The 25,858-nt window shown below is 42.2% G+C and overlaps 1 protein-coding gene across 1 annotated transcript in view; it reads left to right on the top strand.

Moving 5' to 3' along the window:
• Nucleotides 1-25,101, top strand: part of LOC119387482 (NBAS subunit of NRZ tethering complex) — a 35,611-nt gene extending 10,510 nt beyond the window's left edge. Inside the window, exons 13-32 of the mRNA XM_049414188.1 lie at nucleotides 1,212-1,324; nucleotides 3,294-3,370; nucleotides 4,080-4,175; nucleotides 4,664-4,785; nucleotides 5,468-5,618; nucleotides 7,052-7,218; nucleotides 8,136-8,268; nucleotides 8,963-9,095; nucleotides 10,874-10,965; nucleotides 13,776-13,931; nucleotides 14,937-15,127; nucleotides 16,859-16,969; nucleotides 19,552-19,799; nucleotides 20,551-20,669; nucleotides 21,684-21,773; nucleotides 22,145-22,258; nucleotides 23,163-23,245; nucleotides 23,556-23,721; nucleotides 23,978-24,126; nucleotides 24,990-25,101. Coding sequence (XP_049270145.1) covers nucleotides 1,212-1,324; nucleotides 3,294-3,370; nucleotides 4,080-4,175; nucleotides 4,664-4,785; nucleotides 5,468-5,618; nucleotides 7,052-7,218; nucleotides 8,136-8,268; nucleotides 8,963-9,095; nucleotides 10,874-10,965; nucleotides 13,776-13,931; nucleotides 14,937-15,127; nucleotides 16,859-16,969; nucleotides 19,552-19,799; nucleotides 20,551-20,669; nucleotides 21,684-21,773; nucleotides 22,145-22,258; nucleotides 23,163-23,245; nucleotides 23,556-23,721; nucleotides 23,978-24,126; nucleotides 24,990-25,101 — 2,623 coding nt within the window. The remainder of the gene's footprint in view (nucleotides 1-1,211; nucleotides 1,325-3,293; nucleotides 3,371-4,079; nucleotides 4,176-4,663; nucleotides 4,786-5,467; nucleotides 5,619-7,051; nucleotides 7,219-8,135; nucleotides 8,269-8,962; nucleotides 9,096-10,873; nucleotides 10,966-13,775; nucleotides 13,932-14,936; nucleotides 15,128-16,858; nucleotides 16,970-19,551; nucleotides 19,800-20,550; nucleotides 20,670-21,683; nucleotides 21,774-22,144; nucleotides 22,259-23,162; nucleotides 23,246-23,555; nucleotides 23,722-23,977; nucleotides 24,127-24,989) is intronic.
• The last annotated feature ends 757 nt before the right edge of the window (nucleotides 25,102-25,858 follow it).

Genomic DNA, 25,858 nt, shown 5'->3' with positions numbered 1-25,858 from the left:
CGTTATTCGAAGGCCGCAGGTTCGGTTCCTGCCGGTGGCAAGTTATCTTTTCGTCCACTTTACTTCACATTTATATTTGAAATACTACAGATAGCAATCCCTATACTTTCCTTGGCGTTATTGTCTGTTAGTTCTCATTAATATCGACCTAAAACCAGCCACACACGTGTGTCTTTATGGGAAAGCCAACTACCTGAAACACTTGAGAAGTGCTTGATGTCAAAAAAATAAGTGAGCGTTATTGGATGGAACATTTAAGGCTCATTCACACCTACGACTAGCACACTGGTGGTGCTACCAAGTTAATCACAAAGCGACTGAACGCATATGGCCGCTTTGGTAGCATAGCGGCTACTTTGGCTTAGTCACATGACTGCAGCTGCAAAACTCTGAACCAATCAGATTGACAGGAACGGCACATAAGCTCATTTTGCGCGGCAATAGAAATATCAGCAGACGTGAATTCTGTGTGGCAACGGGTATAAGTCGCTCGCAGGTATGAACATCACTCGCCTTGAGTCGCTTTTTGGTCGCCAGTCGCGGATGGTCGCGTGGCCGGTGCTAGTCGCAGGTGTGAGTGAGTCTTTATGCAAACCCCTGTGGGAGCAACAGCGATAACTGTGGGCGGAGCTGACATTTTTTCTGAGGCTGTAACAGAGTATAGTTTTGTAGGAAACTTTATCTGGACAGGCTGCACAGTTCTTCAGCAGGCAGTATTGCCCGCTATAAATAACATCTGTTACATACAGAGCAGCGCCGCCAGTCTTGGAGGCTATGCTCTGTTGGGCAATACGTTGCTCTCTTTGAGCCTCCGGCTCCAAGAGAGCGCCACACTCCAGAAATTAGCGTCAGTGGAGAAGCGAGTATGGGTAGCACTAGTGGTAGCTTTTCTACAGGAAAATCCAAAAGAAGCCAAACTTCATTTCACTGATGTTTAAATAAATTGGAAGTCTGTTATATCTATGGTAGACTCTGTCTCATCAGTTGCAGCTGAAAAAAATGTTATGTCTCAGGCACTGGTACCATATCCTCAAAGTTTTTGCACCAGACAGAAAAGGTATAAGAACGTGCACAGACACTTCCTTACCATTTCTAATTTAGCTTGAAGTAAATTGTTCATGCCTCCACTAACCTTCTCTCAGTGAGTTGTTGGTTCTGTGTGTCTAACAGCATTTTTTTTTTTTTCATTCCCAACCCCCTGTCCTACCTAGGGCATGCTTACAGATATTGGACAGCAGGCTTCCTGAAGTCAAGGCAGAGTTGGACTTTCTGTCAGCGCTGCCTTTGTTGAGCCAGTTCAAAGTTCCTGCACTTCCTGTTCAAGGTGACTGGCCTGACTGCTGTTAGGTTATGGGGTTTAACATCCCAGAGCAGCTCAGTTGCAGTGAGAGATGTTTTACCGTTTTACTTTGCATATCCTTGTTGCTCTGCTAATTGCTTTGTATGTGGACTTTTTTTTCTCCTTTATTCTGAGTTATGTTAAACATCCATTCAGTATAGACAGTAAAACGCCCTGACACATTTCTTAGAAGACCACTGAAAGAGTGCACATAATACGGAAAAATTTTGCATCTAATAACACAGGGGAAAGTGGCACTCTACATGAGCTTTTCTCACATTATTTGAAACTGAATAGAAAGGTAATAAATAGGGGTGTGCGAATATTCGAAATTTCGAATATTTTTCTAATAGTATTTGCTATTCGATTCGGTTCACACTGGAATTTTAGTATTCAAACAATTCGAACTTCCCAAAGACAAATACAGTCAACGTCAGATTGAAAGTGGTCCCTAGATTTTCAATATGCTTCACCTCATCACACCCCCGTATTGCGGCAAAGCTGCCTTTCAAGCTCCGCTACGGTCGCAAATGTATTGATTAAAAAAAATGCTGGTTCCAACATGGAGATGAAAGATGTGGCAGAGTTGAGGGGCTTTATTAATGCTGTTTTGGACCTGAAATTTGGGCAGGAAGTCCGAAAAATTGGACGCCGAAGCTTTTTAGCATCCAAAATTTCAGATGTTCTTATATATCGACATCTACGAGGCTGATTTGGAACTCCGGACTTGAAGAGAACACACCCTTGTCCGCCACATCAGCTGGGCTTCCACAGAAGTTGAAAGAGGAGGAGAGGCTGAGGAAATGGCATCTCTGCCTGTCACGTGTAAAGTGTTGTCGGCAACACTCTGGTTGCACCAAATCATGTACATAAATACAATTCGGCCTCTACATTGCCTCATTCTTGATAAGACAACTATGAAACACCACCCCGCCAGCGCTTCATCAACCTAGCGAAAAGAAACACTTTCATGTTGCTATCTCATAAGAATATGCTTAGGAATCCTCTCCAACTTTTTTTTCTACCATTTCGTTTCGAAGTATTCGAGAAATATTCGAAAAATATTTCGATTCAATTCGCACTCACACTTCAATATTCGAATTCACTTCGCACCCAAAATTTTGCTATTCACACAGCTCTATTAATAAAATATTAAGAATCATATAAATAAGCTCACTTTTACTGCCTTATGGTTGGACTGACTTTTAAAAGCCTTTATGGCGCATTTGTAGCTGTAAATCGTACAAAAAATGACACCTGTGATTGCCTTCCAATGCTCTGTTTGAATATTTAAATGTTCTTTGAGCACTTGTAGTCCTTCATAAGTATCCATGCAGCCGTGCATATAAAAGCAAGTTTGCAAGGTGTCATAGGTCCATCTACTGGGATGTTTGGCTACCGCTTGTCATTTCACCTACGTCCTCTTCACTTTTACTCTCAGGAGTCGTGGAGAAATCGGTTGCTGATACCAATTTAAATGAGGCAGTGCCAATACCGGTGTAAAGCGTGGTGGGTGCTGTGAAGCATCCGTTTTTAGAGATGGCATGCAGCAGTCAACATAAGTGCTGCCACTTAACTGTGCCATGTCATCGGTGCACTGTTGCAGTTCTTGGACATAACTGGAGATGGAAATATAACAAGATGGAGGCTAACATAGATTAATTGGAAATTAAATAGCACCAACATTTCCCAGTGCATGTGCTTGGAAAAATGTAACAACTTGGAACATAATAGAAAGATTTTTCTGTAGTAACAGCAAAGGAATGTAGGACAGCATAACACATGAAGTGAATGTTCCTACGGTCTTTTCATCCTATCTGATCATCTACACATGAAAGATTAGGGCATTCAGATGGAGCATGAATGCATTTGAGAGACACATTGAAGTAGTCGAATTTATCTTATATGATTTTGCACAACTGACGCATCTATATTCCTTGCACTCTTTCCTTAGCTCGACACTGTGATAAGATGGAGCTGATCAGAGAGGCTCTTCACCAGACACCAAATGCCTACAAGCAGCCCAGCAAGGTGAGTCTTTTTGTGTGTATGGGATTTGATTTCAAAAGAGTGTGTTGCAATTGCCTTCAAGTCTGAATTTAGAACCAAATATAAGGTTTCTTTGTGCTCAAAATGTAATATGATTATTAAGTGCAATAATGGGAGACTCTGGATTGATTTTTACTCCCTGGCGCTCTGTATCATGCACGAATAGATGTACACAAATGTTATTGCGTTCTGCCCCCATCAGAATGAAGTTTACGTTGGCCAGGATTGAACTTGCGACCTCAGCAGCACAACTGGGTATCCTGTAACTTGATCTGTAGTCATTTGACACATTGCTGCAGTAATGTTTGTTACTGCACACTAAAAGCATCAAGTAGCCACTCCATTGCTGAAAAGATAATCGGTATCTATGCTCCTGTTGGCCCAACGCTTTCATTATAAACAGTTGCTATTATTTGACATTGAGAGTATGCACAGTGGTGGCATCTTTCAGTCTGGAGGCATTCGGGCACTGTTGATATCCGTAGCTGTACCCCGTGGTCAAAACAAGCATCCACTGTTAGATTGTCCATGACATAGGCTCCATGACATGACATGATATCACTCGTTTTTAGAAAAATATTCTTGTTCTAATGTATCTGAAAGTGAATATGTCACAGTTCATTCTGGAAATTAGCAGTTATGAAGCATACCAAAGCTTAATATTATCCTATCTCATGTGCGACCATTGCAGGTGCTCAAGCTGGCAGAACTGTTGCACTTGTATGGTGAGGACAGCGCAAGACGCGAAGGAGCTGTCCTCTCTCTTCTTGCGAATGTCGCCCTTGAGGTATGGTCTCAATAAGATCGCTGGTGTACTGTACGCTTAAAACTAGCCTAAAAACTTCGCTTCCCACCTGTCACATACCTTTGTGACAGGTAGGAATCATCAAGAAATATCTATGTTGTATAGTACTGGCCTTGTGCAGCTACTTACAATATCATTTATTGTTCTGGAAATTGCTCAAGAAAGTACATAATTGAGTCATGTTTTTCTCCCTCTCCTCCCCTGACGTTATGGCAAAGCATTTGACTTTGTTGCACCAGTTTGCAGTATTCAACCTTGGAATGACACAAGAGCTAAAAGCTTTAAAGAAACTCATTTATGACTCATTTAAACTCATTTAAAGACTCATTTATGATTGGCAGGGAGCAAGTTTAACTGCATACAAAAGCAAATAAGCCGTTGCGAAATACAGACACTCTCATTTCAGGTAATTTTGATCTGAAGTGGATCGTGTCAGTCGGTTGCAGATTATGATTCTGCTATTTCTGCAGGATGCAGACTACAAACACTGCTATGAGGTTTGTCAGAAGCTGATGGCCGGGTACCACTCGGAAGGCTGGAAGATCTGCCAGAGCCTTGGAGAATGCACCGAATTTAATGATCTTGCTGCTCGGTAATGTTATACTTCTTGTATTGTACTATTATAGAACTCTCCATTTTCCTTCCTTGTTTATACACCTCTGCAGTTATGCACTAAAGGCACATTTCATTGTTTTCATTGCTAAATTTTTTAACAGGGCTAGAACACTCATAGTCACTTCTCAGTTCAACTGCTAAAACTCTGTGGCAAAAAGATTCATACTGCTCAATTTTTGCATATATATATAATTTTTAGAGTTGTTATGTGGCAATATGAATGTGCTAGAGTTGACATGAAGATATTATGAACCACCAAATTCGGGAAAATGCTGAATACTCTCGCGGCTTCTACAGTTTGCACTTACCTTATGCATGACAGGTTCCGAGAAAGTTGTCTGGGAGCAGGAGAAACATACAAACGTACGTTTTCCCAGCTCCCTTTCAGCCCTGGGTATCTTGTAACGGCTTTCCATGCATGGAGTTATGTCTAACCATGACAGCTATGGACCGAAGAGTAAATGTCCCACTTAGTGGGTCAGGAAGTATGTTGATTGATTGATTGATTGATTGATTGATTGATTGATTGATTGATTGATTGATTGATTGATTGATTGATTGATTGATTGATTGATTGATTGATTGATTGATTGATTGAAATTAAGCATGTCTCTCCCTTTTTCTCATTTTCTTTCACCCTCTCCCTGAAAACGGTCCAGGCAGAAATTGCTTGCATTCTCTCTTTGCTACTGTCCGGACACTGCGGTGGACAACCTGCTGAAGGCTACTCAAATGCTGGAATTGCAAGAGATCTACCAACAGCTTGACCTTCCACAGGACGAGGTGTCCAGCAGCGCTAGCAGAGAATCTGTAAGAACGTCCTACTCACATCTGCCCTACCCATATCCTGTATGCACCTGTCCTTGCTTTACCATGCACCTCCGCAACATATAAATTCAGCACAAAGCGCTCGTGTCAGAACCGTTACTCTGTGTCTTGCTTCGTGGATTTGGGTCGCTCGCGTGCAACGAGAATTTACTGTACTTGGTGGCAATGTAAACATTCAGTAAAAGTTAAGTCTACATAGCCGCAGTGCACCAATGCCACCGCGCTTGAAAGTGTTGTTACTGAGAGACCAATATTAAAAGAAGTTTATCATTGCCTTGACATAACAAAAATGGGTTTGTACGTGTCCGCCACACTTATGGGAATCCTGCCAGAGTTAGGCTGTGGTGTATCTCCTGGTGTATCCATAAGTTGGCACTGATTGTAAGCACAAGGTTGTAGTATTTGTTTTATGGTCTTTCCATATTCATGTTTTGCATGTCTCTCTGTAACACTTAAGTCTAGTGTCATTTGCAAAAGTTAAGAAGAATTTTTCGCCTTTTATTACATAAACTTGCTCTGTATTTCCGTGTGTGATAAAAACCCAGTTAATATAAGCCATTATTCTAAAATGGTTCTTCATATGAGGCAGACAGAGGTAAACGATTGCATAGTAAGCATCTGTACAAGAAATTCTTGACAATGTTCTTCAGTAGGCAAGAATTTCTTGTGCAGTAACAAACCTTCGCTCTTGGTGGTAATTTTGCACTTTTCAATAGTCACAAAGACATTAACTGTATTTTAACATGTATCTTTGTGAGTATAAGAGTGAAAGGAAGTTTATGACACATTTTGGTTAAAGCAATTGATCAGAGCCTGCAGAACCCTAGGTACATTAATTGTCATTGGCGTCGAGTGTAGCACTGCATATAAAACACACTTTCTCTGGTTCATTTTGGGTTTGCTACACTCAAGGCCTTTGTGTGTTTTGTGCGTTTTAATTGCAATGATGCACGTTGATGAGGTTGTTGGTAGATGACTGGGGATAAAAAGTGCTGAAAACAGGACTAGATGGAAAAGGAACTCAGTGTGATGCACTGACTGCCAACTGAAAGGTTTAACTTATGCAAAGTGGTTTTTATACACCTAGAGGGGAAGCAAGAGAAATAACAAGAATCACAAAGAAACACACTCTTTTAACTTCTCCTCTGAGTATATAAAAGCCATTTTGTCTGAATAGATCTTTCAGTTGGCAGTCAGCGCATTGTCCTTTTGTTCTTGTCGTCGTCTAGTCTTGTTTTCAATGCTATTTGTTTCCCAACAGTTATACTTTTATTGCAATAAGTACTGTGACAGTGATAAAGCTGGCTTGACTGACATTTTTAGCAGAAGCTTGAGTACTATTGTATCAGTCAGGCTTCATTGGAAAAAAAATATTTACTTGCTTGTTTAATTCCCATTTTTGCGTTGTAAAAAAGGCACAGCTACCCGACAACAAGGTGGTGTCCTCATGGGGCTCTGGAGACTCCGTGAAATCAGACGGGAGCCAAGAAAACACCTGGGGCTTCGTAGGCTTCACGGCGGGAAAAACTCGCTCCATGCTGACAACCCTGGGCAGCGCTGACTTCTGGAAAAGCACTGTCAGGTGCGAGTTGTCGCCAACTGGCAACATTAGATTACTGATTGTTTTGCGAGAATTGTTTCCTAGATATTCTCCTCTGATTTCTGGATAGATCAGTGAAAAGCTTGGTCTGTATTCACAGGGCAGTACATGCCCTAGACTGAGATGTTGAGCCATCATTTAGTAAATTTCATAATTGAAATAAAAGACTCCAAATTAACAAAATATTGATTACGACATACTGGAACCTCTTCTTAAAATAAATACTCCAATATCTTGCATATCTTGCATTATCTTGCATTATCTTAGCAGTGTCATACGTACACAGATACATGAAAGAGAATAAAGAAAAACAGGAATCATTATGATACCTGTTCATAGTAATTATGAACAAGGGAATCAGAATGAATATTTGACTTTACATATTTAGAAAGCGACTGTTTTTCTTCATTTGTGCTCTTTTGTAATACATGCATTTTCATTGCACATTGAACTGCAGTATGTTGTAATAACCTTTGTTTAAATATATGTATTTGCTAAGGCAACTGTCTATTTACAAACACTTCTTGTTAACAAGAAGCTTTGTGAATTCTCTCCTTTGTCACAGAAACGATCTCACGAATATCTGATTCCAAAATAAGTACACCAAAATCAAAAATATGTTTGTGAACAGTGAATAACTATTCAGTATCTCCATAACTTACACTCTCTAAAAATTAACATTCGTCAAATGTGCATGGTCATAATTTTACTTGCGCTGTGTTGTTGTCTATGAATTTTTGCAAATAACTGACATGCATCATTCTCTTCATTTGTGTTTTTTTATTTAATGTTTGATGTCTGAAGTGGTGGTGCCTTTTTGTTTGTTTTCTTACCCACGCAATGCTTTATTCGCGTTTCCATCTCTTGCGTAATGTTTTTGACAAAGCGCTGCCACGCAGGAATCTCACAAACGTCAAGCGCCAGAAGCCAGTTCAGAGGACTGCATCCATGGTCCGCTCCAACACGGAACTCAAGCAGTTTGCTGTCCCGCACTTTTACCAGTCTGTTTTCAGAGACGCTTATGCGAGCAAGGTACGGCAGTTTCGCATAAAATAACAAAATACTTTGGCTGGTGTTTGTGCTTTCCCACTCGCATCTTTTCAAGCGGTAATGAGCTATTTTTAAACTTTGTATTGATATCACTTTTTGTTGCGTCCTTGCATCATCGAGAATTCTTTTCCTTCTGCTAATCACTCAATGTACACTCTACCTCATATCGGCAAGACCATGCATAGCTTATTTAAAGTTATTTTCAATTTTCATAAGTAAGTTTCTTCACAGTATAAAGGTGCAATAAAGTGAAGCTTACATAAATTGCTTGATATAGCTTTGTTGTTATATACAAGCTTCAGTGCTGTGTGCTGAAGCTTGCAAAGTGTACTGCGGAGTAGCGTACACAATGCATTGTGGTGAAGTGTACCAGGATTGATAAGGAGGCAAGTGTATTTTGATGGCGCATGCATGCGTGAATAAGGAAAACATGCTCGGCCCCATGACTCTCTCCTTTTCTTGATCATGGTATGCTTCACCACAATACACTGTGCACGTTTAACCACAGTACATTTTGCATGCTTTGCCACATAGCAACGCATTGCATTATAAGCTTGTCAGTTTAATTCATTTCTGAGTGTATCCCATTATGTCATCTAGTCAGTGTCAGCATTCTCTTGCCAGGTGTGGCATTGTACACACGGTGTTCATCGTCTCACGTGTTTTTTTTTCACAGTGCAGTCCATCCTGTGAGAAATGGGACAGCCCCAACTTGAGTCCTGTGCTAGTTGATCTCTTCAACGTTCTCAGGGCGTCCATGATAGCAGAGGCCATTGATGACAAGTCACCTTCAGCGCAGTGCTCATACGGTGAGCATTGGGTCTTAGTTTATACGTTATGCTGCTTCTTTCTTCTCTCATTTTAGAGTGTCATGCTGTCACATAGCTTTGAGCTCAAGGAGGAAAACCATTCATAGTGTACTGTAGTGATGACGCAGTATTCAATTTTCACGGAGTAATTCAGAAAGATAATAACTGAACTAAGAATGCTCAGTGCCTTTTTACCAATATACATGGTCTGTCTCAAAAGTTCCCGCAATTTTTTTGTTATAAATAATTTATTCAGTATTAATTTACAATCTCTTCAGAACTTTTCAAAGTACTCTCCTGCTGCTTTGATGCACCATTGCCAACGCTTCACCCAATCATTGAAGGCGCCCTGGAAGCCGTCAACGGGAACCTCCTTCAGTGAGGTCGTCGCAAATGCTTTTAACGTCTGCATCATCCCATGCAGAGTTCCTTTCAATGTTCTTTTGATCACTGGGAACAAAAAGAAGTCCGTTGGTGTCAGATCGAGACTGTACGGCGGCTGGGGCAGCATTTCCACACCCATTTTGGACAGCAGCACGGAGACAATGAGCGCAATGTGACTCCTCCTTCATCTTGTTCGTCAAGACTTCTGGCATGCTTTTCGCGCAGACTTTCCTGCTTTGAATATCCTCCGTCAAAACACAATGAACAATTGTTTTGAGTATTCCACACTCCCCTGCGATCATCTGAACACTTAATCGGTGGTCCTTGTCCAAAACTTGGTGCACTTTTGGCACCGAGTCGTCCGTTTGTGGTATCGACGGGCGTCCCGAGTGGTCGTCATGGTTGACAGACTCCTGGCCTTCCTGAAACCTCTTGTGCCACATAAAAGTTTGGCTTTGTTTCACTTCGTCATCACCGTATGCTTTCTGAAGCATTTCGAGCGTCTCCGCCCCGTTTTTACCCAGTTTTACACAAAACTTCATTGCATAACGCTGCTCCAAAAACTGGTCCATTCCTTTTTTCTTGATGAGGGTGCAGTAGATACCTCTGCGCAAAACATGACCTGCCAACAACAACTGCCTGCAGGCAATCGAAACCAGACTCGTTTTGAAGCTTATATCCTCCTCTAACTTATCCACCCAAAGCGCTGCCCCGTCAAGCTGCGTTGCTAGCTACCAAAAAAAAATTCCGGGAACTTTTGGAACCGACCATGTAGGTTAGCAATTTCTGCAGAATTAAATCATTTACTGTCTACTTGTGCCGTCACATTGCTTCAAAATTTAGACTTCAAGGTTGTATCAGATGGAAAGGTTATAATTTAGTATAAGAGGAAATACTAACCTCTAACACCATGGCAAAAGTGGAAATCTAAGGTTTTGAAGAGCTTAAATGTAGAATTCTTGCACTTTTTTTAAGCAAAGTATGATATTTGCTGTTTGCATAATTTGCTGTTCGCATTACTTCTGTACATTCATGTATGAATTAACTCCCACCCCTGTAATAATCCCTTTGAGGGATTGGCAGTATTTGGAAATAAATAAATAAAATAAATATTGCACTGTAGAACAACCTGAAACAGAAAGAGGAAAAGGGCAATCGGATACCTTCTTTACCTGTTGCGACCTGCAGTCACTGCACAGCCTGTTCTGTAGTTTTGTAATCCTGAAGGTACCTGTTATAAAAAAAATACGCTGATCAGTGGTCATCATTTAAAAAAGTTAGACTATGCATTGTCATTTTTTACTTGCTCACTTTTTAGTCTGTGCTGATTGCTGCTTAACCTCAATGCTTGTTACATCAATGCAGCATTGTCTAATCATTCATCTGTGTTGCAGAGAGCCGCAGCTCCATCCTGCTCGGTTTGGCAAAGGGCATTTTGCCGGACGACACCCTTCTGGCGATGTGCTGCCTGTTCGGTGTCCAACATGTGAGTGCATTTTATTAGCAACGTGTCAGTCTGCTTAGCTTTAAATGTCATCAGTGCACAACTTTTGCTACTTTTCAGCATTCACTCTCTAAGAATTATTGTTTTTAATGTCCCAAAGGAACACCCAAATTATGACACATGCCATGGTGGGGGAAGCTGGATTAATTATGTCCATCTGGGTTCTTTTAGCATACACACGGAGAACAGTAGACAAAAGTTTTTTATACCACCCTTATCAAAATGTGGCCCAATCACGTAGGAATTCATCTGTCAGTAAGCTGTTTCAGTAGTCTAAAACAGCATTTAAACAGAAAGCAACGTCAGTACAGTGCACCACTTGTGCCTTTCGTGTCCCTGCGTATGTTGTAATTTGTAGAATGTACACTAAAAATTTTTTTATAAAAGACATGGTAATGGCAAGTACTTGGCAAGCTTTGCATACTTTAAAAGAGAAAAACGATTTTTCTCGTATTAGTAAATTACTCTTTCACGCTTGCTGCAAGAAGACACTTGGTAAGCGAGAAAGTGCGCAAAAAAATCACAGTTTCGCCGCAAGGGCGAAGCAATGAATGCGATAGCAAGAAACTAATGCTATACGAAGTGAGGCTCGCCAATGGATACTCTCAGTTTGAACAGCGCTCCTGTTACAAAGGCGGCCGAAGCAGCGAAGGAAACTAGCGTGCTTCAAGTGTCGAGCTGTGACACTTGATAGTTCGCGCTCATCTTCTGTTTGTTCGTTTAGCAGCGTCGTTTAGCGGCGCTCCGTAACATGAGCGCGGGCATCACGGTTAAAGCTTGAAACATCCCTCTTGCCCTCACCACGAGAAAACCGCGCGAGCAGACAGCGGAAGGCCAAGGTTCTCCTTGCGCAAATATAAGAAGAAGCGAGCGAGCTCGCCAACGACTTTTAAATGCGCTCGTCGCGCTCCTAGCGCAATCTCGCTGGTAATGAAGAAACGCTTATGAGCGTCGGCCATCTCTGAGTCCGTCCAGCGGCAAAGGGTGTGTATATAACGCTCGCCATTAGCTATGCGGAGGACCTGCGTTCCGTGGCGTAGTGGCTAGCGCCATTCGCTGCGGAGCAAGAGGTCCCTGGTTCGATTCCGCGCTTCGGAAGCATTTTTCTGAATTATTTTTCTTTGGGGCTTTTATATATATATACACACTTATACATATACGGTGCATGACAGCGACGGGGGCGGACATTTTCCAGCCAAGACTGTCCATATAATTGCTATCGCAATAAAAGAAAAGTTGGGTGGCGATGCCATCTTGAAGTTAACACACTAGTCACCGTGATGTCATAGATTTTGACGGAGTCTACTAGGGTCTGCGTAGTTCCTAATCGATAAAAATGAAGTACACGGTATCTACTAGGGCCTACATGGTTCCTAATCAGTAAAAATTAAGTACACATCTTCTCAGGGAGCCAGACACTTAACATACCAAGTTACAGGTAATTTCATTGAGGCAACATGGCCAAAATACGAAAAAACAGAAATCTGTGACGTCACCATCAAAGATTTCAGCGGGAAATTTGAAGGTAGAACTTTTGACATTGGTTTTCTCATATACGAATAAGAACCTATGGTTGTGAAATTAGTTTTCAGAGTATAATTTATCAGTCTAAACTGATGTATTGTTTTCCTTTAGTGTCCCTTTAAAGGGACACTAAAGGCAAATATTAAGTCGACGTTGATTGTTGAAATAGCGGTCCAGAAACCTCGTAGCGCTGCTTTTGTGCCAAGGAAGTGCTTATTTTGAAATAAAATCACGTTTTTAGTGGTCCGCATCGCGTTAGCGCGCTTCAAATCTCCCGCCTGAAAATACGACTCTCATACGTCACTGCTGCCGTGCCCAACGTTGCCCGCTTTTACTGCGCGGCCGCCGACACTAGTAGCAGCCGAGCGGAAGTAGCGGGACCCACAGTAGCAACAACGGCGCTGCGGCAAAGACTTGCTCGGATGGGCACATTCAAAGCCGTCACCAAGTTGCGGTTGGTCTCGTAATCCTCAGTACGAAAGTGCAATGAGCACACACGCAGAGGTTTTGACTGTTTAGCACACTGGCGCAATGGCATGACACTAAGCCACTTGGAGCATAAGGGTTCATTCCGCGGCACCCAGTGAAAAGACACACCGGTTTCCTTGCTGTAGCCCTGGCGTTGTGCACCATTCGGGCATCCGGCAATATGACACGCATGCGGCATTTTGTCGAACTTTCTGTCAGAGCGACTTTCACGAGCGCGCAAAACATGCACGGCAGTACGCGATCCCGAAACTACCACTGAGACTGGCGAGGCACAGTTCGGTGAAAACGGAACCTTTGAACCACGCGCGCCGTTCCCCATGGCAACGCCACGGAGGTTTTGTTTTCCATGAATCAAGCGGAAACGAACAAACAGCATTTTATTACGTCTTTTGATGCTCGGAATGTTCTTTTTTTACTGCTGCTAGTTTGATTACTAGTGATTTATTGTAGGCCGACTTCCCTACGTCATCGGGATCACTTCGAAAATGTGCCACTCGTGGCGCTCATCATGTGATACATTTAGCTTAATTTCTCGGTAAGTAGGGCACTGCTGTTGATAATATTGCCGTTTTAGAAGCTGTCATACATTGGGCTTTCACTCTGACATAAATTGTTATTTGCCTTTAGTGTCCCTTTAAGGCCTGGTCAACCAGGTCCAAAGGTGCCAAATTGGGCAATGCGCGATTTGATAGAAATCCTGCTCTTTGTAACACCATGGTACTGTCCCTGCCTGTTGTGGTATTATATGTGCTTATTACGCGACATTCTGTATTTTTCAGCTGGACCAGGTGGAAGAGTTCTTCCTCAACTTGCCAAGCACACCGCTAGTGTTGAGCGTCGCTTCCTACTTCTTCTCTCTCTTGGTCCTCGTCACCCTCGATCCGGCTGGCACAGATCGGCTGATTTCGCTCGACGCCCAGCAGGTGGTGCAAGAGGTGAGCCGTGTGGCTTCACACATTACCTGAGACTCACTTATGCATTCGCCTAAGACAACTTGCGAGCAGGATGCTCATTATTCCCACGGAGTGTTGCCCCATATGCCAAGCGATGCATGCATTAATTATTGTCCCCGAATAAGATTAAAGGAGAATATGGAACCCAGTTTTTAGGCAATCTCAGAAGTGATACACCGAAACCCAATCGTTCTTATGGTTTGTGGGGATAGTGTCATGTGTATACAAAGCGGCGTGTGACATGTGCATCACGTGCTGTGCACAATGCTGCACCTATCACCCCCGAAAGTATGAGTGGCCTGTGCACTGCCTGAATGGGATATAAGGTGATTGTGGCCGGTGTGTTGCAAACCTCTGTGGGACATTTTAGCGCAATGAAGTCATGTTGACATACATGTTTTATATTTATTAAGTTGTTGATTCGTTGGCTTATTCTGTATTTTATTGTGGCATAAATGAAGAGCAGGTAACAGCAAAGCCTCATAAGCTAGATATTTTGCATAGAATATTATGATGCCCTTCACTAATTACGTAAATTGTTGATTGTTTAAAATGCTCATTACTTGATCTAAGGCTTTAAGTGGTTTATTCACCTCTAAAAATCTTGTCAGCATGCCAACTCAAACATTTGTCTAAAACAAAATCTTTGTGAAAGAACACCTAAAGCACATCTGTGTGTATCAGCAGTGTACCTTTCTACCTTTGTAAACAGAAGCATGCACTGTTACATTCTTGAATTGGCTTCAGAGTCATTGACTTAATTATCAAACCACAGGAAATTGGGAAGTTAGGTTTGCATATAAGATGTTGCCACAAATTTTTTTGCCCATGGCAGTGATAATCATATACATATGTGTATTGCACTATGATGGCAGATGTTAGTATTAGTAAAGGTGGATTATAGTTGCACTGTAACAACAGTGCTGAGAACTAACATTCATCAACTCTGCACAATGATTGCAACATTCATTCACTCTTTTCCTGTAGGTATCGAGCAAGAACCAAGATGCACTTACCGACGATGCGCTTGTTTGTGCAAAGCTCGCCTCAAAGTTCTGCAAGATGCAGGCTGACTTGGCTCAGGCCGAGCTGCTGAAAAAGCAGGGTGGAAGCATTGATGTGGAGCGTTTCACCGAGGACAATCGCTACAAGGCAGAAACGATTCTCGGGATGGCTCTGTAAGTGACATTTTCCTATCATCCACTGTGTTCTCATTCTGGGCAATCTTATAGTAGAGTGAAGTTGCGTGCAGTGCAGCTCTGACAGGATATCAATAAGAACACGCAAGTGTTAAACCTTTGCTTTGTACTTGTGGTAACAGTTCGGCATAGTCACCTCAAGCACTGCAAACAAACTCTACATTTGCTATTGAGAGCTGGGTTTGGTCGATTTGATTTTTTACGCATGTTTTATGTGCAGTAACCAGAGCTGTACGAATAGGAAAATTTTGGGTGCGAAGCGAATTTGAATATTGAAGTGTGGAGTGCGAATCGAATCGAATATTTTTCTAATATTTCTCGAATATTTCTAGAATATTTTTCGAATACTTCGAAGTGAATTTGCAGAAAAAAAGTTGGAGAGGATTCCTAAGCAAATTCTTATGAGATAGCAAAATGAAAGTGTTTCTTTTCGCTAGGTTGAAGTGCAATGTAGAGGCCGAATTGTATTTATGTTCATGATTTGCTGCAACCAAAGTGTTGCCGACAACACTTTACATGTGGTAGGCAAAGATGCCATTTCCTCAGCCTCTCCTCCTCTTTCAACTTCTGTGGAAGCCCAACTGATGTGGCGGACAACGGTGTGCTCCCTTCAAGTCCGGAGTTCCAAATCTGCCTCGTAGACGTCGATATATAAGAACATCTGAAATTTTGAATGCTAAAAAGCTTCGGCGTCCGATTTTTCAGAATTCCTGGCCAAATTTCAGGCCCAAAACTGCATTAATTGAGCCTCCACCTCTGCCACATCTTTCATCTCCACGTTGGAACCAGCGTTTTCTTGAGTTAATACACTTGCAACGGTAGCAGAGCTTGAAAGGCAGCTTTGCCGCAATGCGGGGGTGTGATGAGGTTAAGCATATTGAAAATCTAGGGACCACTTCTAATCGGACGTTGTGTCTTGGCTATGTTAGACCGTAACGGAGCTTGAATGGCAGCTTTGCTGCAATACGAGAGCGTGAAGCATATTTAAAAGCTAGGGACCACTTCTAATCGGACGTTGACTGTGTCTTGGCTATGTTCGACCGTAACGGAGCTTAAAAGGCAGCTTTGCCGTCATACGAGAGTGTAATGAGGTGAAGCATATTAAAAATCTGAAGGGGGCACTTTCAGTTGGACGTTGACTGTATTTGTTTTTGGAAAGTTCGAATAGTAAAATTCCAGGGCGAATCGAATCGAATAGCAAACACTATTCGAAAAATATTCGAAATTTCGAATATTCGCACACCCCTACCAGTAACTGCTACATGTGGTGGGCGAATGACTCAAGCATTGCTTCTAGCAGCTCTAAAGTGTGCACAAAGATGCCATATCATGTTAGTCAACCTCGGACGAGCTGGGAGCACTTGTAATGACACACACGATTGTTGCTGTAGTCCCCACAGCTTGTACAAAAAGAGGTTTCACCTACTTTGTCCTATGTAAGCACATTTGCTTGTGTAATGTTGACACCTTTCTTTCTTTCATGGTTTGTTTCATTAATTGTTTCTTGCATATTTGTAAATGTAGATTTGTTTTCAGGCCTTATTTACATGCAATTAAATGTCATATTTGGGCATGCATTATATTTCTCTCATTTTTCTCATTACTCCTGTTGGAAATGTAGGTCTTTTAAGCTTCCCAAAATGCCTGCATTATAGACTTGAGGGCTGTAGTTTCCTGCTGTACTTTATTAGTGATGTCTGTTATACACAGCACACTGGACCAGGAAGCTTTACATGCGGCCGTCTCCCTGGCAAGGAGCTATGACATTCCCGTCTGGGATGTTTATATGTGCCATTTGGAATTCCTCTTCTCTGAAGGATGGTGAGGTTTTATTTAATCTTTGTGCTTCTGTACATGCCTTGTTCATTTAGTGAATCTTGCTTGAGTGCCATCTCAGCAGCGAATCTTCTTCCTCAGTCTTCACTAAGCATTATGTCTCTATGAATTGTGCATTAGTGTGCTTATCATCATGAGATCTTTTAACACAAGGTAACTTGTCTTCAAGGTTCTCCCCATAGTGGGCGGCAGTGGTTTTGCCACCCACCACTCCAGCCAACTGACCACCTCTCTGATAGTGCGCCTGCCACCGCTCACCACTCGGAGTTTGCACGACAAGCCACTGCACTGCAGGCAGTGAAAGCATTAGGCTTTATGTAGACTACGTCAGGGATTCATCGCAACTACGTTTTAACGTTTAGTATATTAAATACGGGTGCATGTTAACAAAGTTCTACTGACTGCACACGGCAGACGCTCGTGGCATAGTTGTGTCCCGTGACAGTGACCCTTGCCAAGTCTTGGTATGCTTCAGCGCTTAGCACATCTGCATTGTGATGAGACCAACTTTTGGGACCCGCTACGGCAGCAAAATGATTGGCACAGAAGCACACTGGCTCAAGGCCAAAAGATAATTAACATGGCAGCAGTTGTGGCTTCAAATAACACCATGTCCGACTTGCAATGAGAGCATGATGTACAGAAAGTAAAAAAAATTATATGCCAAAGAGTTTCATCGTCCAAAATTTCAGACGTGCTTTATTTTCATTACACCCATGGAGCATGAGACGGTGTGCTTCCCCAGAACCTCAAATGTCCACCTCTCAAAATTTACTGGTGCAAACCCAGCTCGTCTTGTATAACTGCATCCTCCAATCCATGTAGAGCCGTATTGGCATGCGTCTCTCCTGTCCCAATTTCTTTTTTTCCTTTTTACCAGTGTTGCATAGTCAGATGGTTCTTACTGTCTTGAAATGAGTAGCGTGTAAAAAACGGAGGCAAAAGAAAGAGATGTAGACAGGACAAGCGCGTTTCCTGTTTATCATATTGTCACATGGTCGTGACGGCGAAGAAGACAGTAGTCGGACTATTAAAGACGTAACTCTTTATTTGGGCGAATTTGTGCCCGGGAAATGAAAAGTCAAAGTACAAGAAATACACACTGCACGCTGATAGTGGCGAACAGAGCGTCGGCCGTCAATAATCTGATCTGTGGTAAAGCGCGTCGGCATTTATTGCTGGTGGCCGCTTGAGTTCCAGAATAAAGTCAACTGTTCGTGTTTGCACGCTCAAGCCTATCAGAAGATTCTAAAATAATCTGGAAGGTTCCCAGACATTCGGGCGCAGTTTGCGCAAGCTAGTGGTTATACGTGTAATGGACCGGTTACATAAAAGCAGCAAAAGAAGCGCGTGTGGCAATATATTCAGGAGATTTCTCCTGAATAAATGGTTTCACAGCATAGCGACCACACGCTGCAGTGAAACCGCCTTTTATGCACGTTACATGCACTATTCGTTCATTTTTAATTATTTTTAAGTACGAATGCTAAGAATGCAGACGTCAAATAAATTATTTGATTAGGTATTGTTGAATTAAAATTGTAAACTCAAATATTCTCACACCCCTGTCGTATAGTTAGCAGCAACACTTTCAGTGCTTAAGAAATGATTGCAAACACCTGAAAAGCTCAATTAAATTGAAGTCGGCAATGCTGTGAAGTAAATGCTGGCATACTATCATGTAATGCTGGCACTTTGCTTCAAGCATCAGGCATTATACTTTAACACAATTCAGACTTAACCCTTTGCGGTCCGTTGTCGGGCAGCGCCCGACAACGCAACACGGCCGTAGCGGTCCGCTGTCGGGCCCCGCCCGACAAGGGTGTTCGTGGTTTAAATTTTGCTGTTTTCTCACCGCGAGTCGCGCGCATTTTTTGTATACATGAAGGGCCATCTCTTGAGGAATAAGTGAGCTTTGTTTGTTGAGGTTTTACTTTTTTGACACTAGGGTGCAGCACTATGATCAGCACGGGGCCTAGAGCGTACCCACTCGCGCGCGCGGTTCGCTGAGAAGCATGGCCACGTTTTCACCGCGTGCGTTTTACGGCGGTGCTTTTAGCGAAAGCGAGGATGACTTTAGTGAGGAAGAGAATTACGTGCCTCCACCAGACAGTGATGACAGTGATTCGACAGAAGTGAGTGACGAAGACGACGACGGCGGCGGTGGAAACCTGCAGTAATAACCCTGGCCTGCACACAGGGGAATGCTTTGAGCGGTATCATACGTTGCCCAAATATCACTAAAAGAGTTGCCTGCAGAATGCAGGAGCAAAAATAAATATCCTGTGCGTTTCTCTTCCACAGCTTGTGTTTTTATTCGCGGCGCCAGAAACTGGCGAAATAGTTTCGGACCGCTAGAGCCGGAAAGTGGGTAAAGGTTTTGGACCGCAAAGGGTTAATGTAGCTGTCAGTAAAGGTAAAAGCAAAGAAACAGCATTGTTCTCAGTTCATTGTACATATGAGTTGCTCCCATCTTTTACTGAGATATGTACAGTTTTACCATCCTGTTGGGTCAAGTTTTTTATCAGTGCTTTCCACAACAGTGTGACGGAACTTTTTCTGTGCAGTGATATGGCTGATATCGAACAGCGCCTTCTCACTGGCGGCATGCTGGAGGTCCTAGTTTCCAACCCCGAGTCTCTCAGGGAAAAGCTGCTCAGCAGAATCTACCCATCCCTCGATGGATCCGACCACGGAGTCATGAGGTTTTTCTACAAGCTGCTTGAGAAGTGTGGCCAAATGTATACCGACGACTTGGGTCTGAAGCCGTCCGACCACCTCAAGCTCCTGGAGAGGCTTCGGTCAGCATGCCCTAGTACGTCGGCTAATATGAGTTCACCCTTTCTTTCTTTATTTAAGATAAGTAGTTGTTCAAAGTTTTTTACATTGTTTTTGGGTCCTCAGTGTATGTTTGACAGATGTAACAAGAACTGATTTGCATTCACAGAGCACAGAGGATCAAAGCATGCACTAGATTACAGGCCTGCACAGCCACTGAAATTATTGCCAGAGTTTCCGTGCTCATTGTAACACATTCTTTGTTTATATTTTGTTTTGCTCTTTTATTAAATATTTTTCTAATTTTAAATTACCTTTACTACTTTACTTGCTTACCTATTGCTAATCACTTATTGTACTAGTTATGCATCATAATTATATTCACCCCTTCCCTTATATAACACCCTCAATGAGGGCCTTTAGGGGTATTTTCGAAATAAAAGTAAACTGATCTTAAGGATTGAAGCAGTATTTTGACAGTTGCACGCAGGATGGTAGAGCTCATGCATTGGAACCTTGAGAAAAATTTACCGTACTTGTAGACACAGTGATGCTCATTAGCTCCCTTCGCACAACTGCATAAAATCGGGCAGGTTCTGCAGGTAACCATACCAGAATGTACCATATCATGCATATTGATCGTGTGCAACTGCAAGCACTGACACAGGCGCAGATTCATATTTTCCCAGCACCAGATCGGAAAATTTTCGCAGTTCGGTTATGAAAGAGGACTGACCGCTCTAACTTCCTCTTTAAGCCAACACCATTTGTCTCGTGTGGCTTTTCAGAAATCGACTACAAAACCTTACTCGAACCAGGACATTCACCTCTTGCCGTGTTGAGTCCATTTGTGAACAAAGACACAGTTGAGGCCATTTCAGAATTGGCTCCCAGCATTCCCTGCCATGTGAGTATCTTGCTATATTACTACAATGTTGAACAAACTCAGTAGCTGAAATCTCTGTACAAGTTTTAATACTTGTAGTATTGGGAAAGTGAATAGCCAGTGTTTACAAGCATTTCCTTTTTTCCTACGTGCCGAAATACTGAGCTCGTTCTGTTTAGAGAGAGAGAAATTCGTGACAAAACAATAATAATAATAATATCTGGGGTTTAACGTCCCAAAACCATGATATGATTATGAGAGACGCCGTAGTGGAGGGCTCCGGAAATTTCGACCACCTGGGGCTCTTTAACGTGCACCTAAATCTAAGTACACGGGCCTCAAACATTTTCGCCTCCATCGGAAATGCAGCCACCGCGGCCAGGATTCGATCCCGTGACCTTCGGGTCAGCAGTCGAGCGCCATAACCCATAACCACTAGACCACCGTGGCGGGGCTCTTGACAAAACAAAGGACCCACAACAGTATTGCATTTTCTTTATGAGCAGCAGTGTGCAGTGTGAATAATGCATCACCCACATCATAGCAAAGCAGATTATTTGAGTCTCTAAGGTTTTAACAACAAGCAAAAAGCAAAAGCGGTTTTTCTCAATCCACAGAAAGGTCACAGCCAGTGATATTTGTGGTAGCTTATCACACCTTGTGTGCTCTTACATATTAGTAAACCCCTGTGTGAACATGGTGACAGCTGTTTACTACTGGCGCACCAACCTTAAACAGCCAGTTTCAGTATGTGTATCGTTTTGAGCCTAGAATAACAGCTATTGAAGTTCAACATTCTCTCCTATTCTGCTTCTTGCCATGTGTAGCAAAATTACATAATAGGGTAGTGATGCTAGCATAATTGCTGAGACAGCTTGTGGCTGTGATTCTGCATGTATTTATATAAACTGCAAAAAAGGCGCTCACTTGCTATTCTAACGCAGAATAGCTGCATGGAGGTCTGGCTTTAAGACTAGTCAAGTGCTGGCAAAAGATTTGTTACAACAGCAATACCTTTCATTTCTGTTTTTTCAGGATGGCAGCCATCTGACGTCTTCGTCCATTTATTGTGCATGGGCTACCAAGCTCTTCCTGTCGAAGGGAGGAGAAACAGTGCTAACAACGGTAATTTAGTACTAATCTGAATAATGCACTCATTAACTTTAAGGATGTGTAGCTTAAGTTTGATACCCTCTTGTCCTAGGTGATGGTATAGATCTATCCCTTATTTCACAGATTTTTCTTCAGAATGGAAAGAGGCTATCAGTCAATTGATATGTTGATGAATTGATCACTAACTCAATTAAGTCATTAATCAGTCAAGCACAATTAAGAGCATCATAGTGAATCATGCAGCTGTTTGTGTTTTTCACGATTAAGTACTTGAAGTTTGACAAAGAATGCTTGCACTGTTTCACAAACTTGCGCAGGTATGACTTCTTTTTTTGAGGGGGGTCGAAACCTTTTCTGATGATTCTTTCTTGTTCACTTTTCAGACTGAGTGGACTAAGCACTTTGACAAATGCCGTGGCTACCTTGAGAACCTCTCTCCATCAGATCTTGTGACGTTTGCAGAATCAGTCGCATTTGACAAGGTGTCACTCGAATGTGTAAGTCCATGCTTTCATTCGGCATGTGTCAAACATGCAATCTATCACAGCATAAACAAAAGTGGGCTTTCATAGTTTTTGAGGGATCTCTTTCAGCGGCTATGGCACTGAAAGGTTGTGTCATCCTTTAGTGTCATTGACCTAAATAGCGCGGAAACTCTTAGCAGATGCACACTGAGTATGTAAGTGGCCTTAAAGGGCTTGTGCTGGTTCATTGGATAGTCCGCAGTAAGGCTTACAAGGCTGTTCGTTGTTAGTATGTACAAACAACTTATTACAATTCACTCTTCTACAACTTCAGCAATTTTTCTACTTTATAAGGAAAGAGAAGCGGATATAATGCTTAAAAGAATATTTATTGATGAAACAATGTATGTAAACTTTTATATTGAATTAACCTGATATGAGTGCTTGAGTACTAATTAGGTTTTTTTTTCCTTTAAGTATTGGCAATCCTCTGCAGTACAGGATGCAGGATACATTCGTGGTCTGTGCAAGGCTGGTTGTTTAGTCCTGAAAGCATCAAAGGAGCCTCCTCTATCGTTTACTACCTGTCGGGAATCATCTGGACAAGTTAAATGACAAACTGACATACATGCACTATTTTAGTTATTCTAGTACTAAGTTAGCGATGTGACCCCTTTTATGTGTATGTGTGAGAGCTCTCTATACCCTCTCTATATCCTCACCCACTTGAGCTTGTCTGGCCTCGAAACGATGACTATCTGAAACACAAATTAAGGAAACTTAGATGGCCAATTTTTGCTGTGTGAAATTGACCTTCCCCCAACAGTAATACGCAGATCTAGAAAACTTAACCTTTTGCTTTTTTTTGTGTGCTCTTAATTTTTCTCTCGCTGTACTTTGTCCAAACCAGTGCTTACAGTTGCATTTCTGCACGCAGGTCAGCCGGCGAATACGTCTGGATGTGGTGAGGCAGTGCCTGAAACTTGCGAAGCAATATCATGTTGACAAATTACCCAAAATGTAAGTAAAAGGTTCATGTTCCTCTGAATGGCAGCTGGTGCAACCTTTGAGCACTGCATTTGCAAATATGCTCTGGAAGTTGATTACAATGACAGATATTGTCGCGTTGTGGTGGTGGTATCACATGCACCGACACCATGTGCAGTTCTTTTTATTCCCCCAGAAATGTGCGAGCACTACTATGTGTTCTGATTCATTCAAATTTGTTCACATCGGCCACTAAGAGCTTTTTCGTGTTTTGTTTTGTTGTTTTTTAGATGAGAATGTACGCTAGCACTATGAGCTAACTTTCACACATTTCTCACCTCAGTGGATCCGAGGAGGAGTGGAAAGATGCAGCGAAAACCCTCCAGAGCTACCTGTCGCACTTGCAGAGGATAGCGGATGGAGTATTGGACGAAGCTGTTGACCCTAGCAATCCCATGGTTCAGAGCTATGCAACCGAGTTTGAGCTTTCACGGGGCATTCCGCAAAAAGTAAGTTGAAGTGCATTGAACGCCATGCATAGGTCTGTCTGCTGCCAGCGTGAACACATGAGCTTGTGGCTTGTAAACAGCAGAGAGCTAGGTGCCACCAGAGGTGGTAACACAATGCATGTGAGCTGTTCCAGATAATTGAGCGGAGCCTTTAGACTCCACGCATGCACAGTTGTAGCAGCCAGTATTGTTGATGTTATCAAGTAATGTGGTAACATGATGTTAAAGATCCTTGTCATCGTTGTTTCTGTGACAGTTGGAAGCCATGCTGCTTCGTTGTGCCATGTCAGAAACCACGCCGGGCCTGCTTCAATCCCTGCTCTCCTGCTGCCCACCAAACACAGTGGATAAGCAACCCACAGACATCTACTCAGATGCCATCTTGCTTGCTTCAGAACAGCTCAGGTTGGTGATTACGTGTGTGGAAAATCTCGAGAATTCAGGTCTGGAATATCACAAGCCCGTTACTTTGTACAAGGAAAAGAAACACTATAAAAACATTAACATAATTTAGTGCACATGTACTGTTTACTCCTGCGGCAGACATAAAAGACAAAGCCATTTACGCTTTCAGACTAGTTGTAGCTGTAAAGAAAAAATGGCTTCATTGCTGAAGGCTTACGTAGCTAGCATTTGGTTGAACTACCCATTGCCGCATCAACTGGCATGTTCATAGTACAAGTGGGGACAGTACCTTCTTGGCTCGCTTCCCTGGCTTGCTTTCTTTTTTTTTCTTTTTACTTACTGCAACACCACCATGACACAAAGGGAGTCATATCAGTGTGACAGTAGGACAACACATGATTGATCGGCCTCTGTTTGACAATGAACTTGCAGTGCATGGCAATGCAACAAAGACACAAACATGCATACAGTGCTGTACGTATGTTTGTGTTTCACTTTGTCCCATTGCCATGCACTGTAAGTAATTCTCTGTTAACCATATGGCCGAACTCTATGTTTCTGTATTTGGTGCTGGTTTTTGGAATGCAGACATCTCATTTGCATTTCCAAAGTCTCCAAATGGCGTTTACTTCCCTGTCATCACTACCACAGGGAAGTAAACAAGCAATTGCTAAATTTTTCGCCTATACTCTGAAGACATGACACCTCGAAAACATCTTAGGAGGATGGTGGTCTCAGCCACCTAGCCTTATCACAACTTTTCACTTGTTTTTTGCGTCTTACTAAACTGTAGTGTATGTGACAGGGCACCCTTTTATGTAGTATTAAAAAAAATGTTTGTGTTGTGCCTTTTGTTGCACCAGAAATCCAGAAAAGAAGTTGCACGATGTGTTCGACTCGATGACACCTGAGGAAGTTCTGGAACGTATTCTCCGCCAAGTGCTTGAAGATAGGCAAGTATTATCTTGGCCATGATGAAAAGTTTCCGCGAGGGTGTTGCTTCATTAAACACATGTTCAACAACTTTGAGGTTGCACTATACTCAATACAGACGCAAAAGTACGTTTTGTGCTAGTCTTTAGTTTGTCAGAGAGGGCCTCTATTAAGGCCTAGGGCATCACAAAGAGAGATCCTTTGTAGAAAAGATAAATGGAAATGGTTATTTTGCGGGAAGCTGTTACTGATATGCATTGGCAGATTTGTAATATTTTTTTTAATTTTCTCGACACCAGTAGCAGCATGTTCATGTGGCGCACTATTTCGATCTAAGCCAACCTTCATTCCTGCCTAATGTAAAACAGATGGCAGAAAGAGAAACTAATATCTTAAAATGTAGGCTGACTTGAAGAACAGAAAAGGAGATAGACTTTTTACGCGAGCAGGAGTATTTATTTTGAAAATCAGCACTGCCTAGCTTACTTGCCTTGCCTTGTCTTCTTGCTTTCTTCTTCATCAACACTACTCAATTTGTAGTCGCTTATCATTTTTATTGCACAGCATCTTCCCTACAGTGAGATGTGCAGTGATTAATTCTTTATAGGGGAAGCAATTACAATGTAACTCACACATCTAGTTAACATGTTCAAAGGATCACAGAGAGTTGAGTAACGTTTCACACCGTTTTACACCATATCAGTTGAGCAATATGAAGTAAGTGCGGATTGTACCACTTGCTGTCTTCACATTGGAGTTAAAGCTGAAGTTTGGGCTAGTTGGTCTTGACTTAAATACA

The sequence above is a fragment of the Rhipicephalus sanguineus genome, chromosome 3 (assembly GCF_013339695.2).
Source record: "Rhipicephalus sanguineus isolate Rsan-2018 chromosome 3, BIME_Rsan_1.4, whole genome shotgun sequence".
Classification (NCBI taxonomy): Eukaryota; Metazoa; Arthropoda; class Arachnida; order Ixodida; family Ixodidae; genus Rhipicephalus; species Rhipicephalus sanguineus.
The sequence above is the reverse complement of the archived record's forward strand: the minus strand, read 5'-3'. Positions and strand labels throughout refer to the sequence as shown.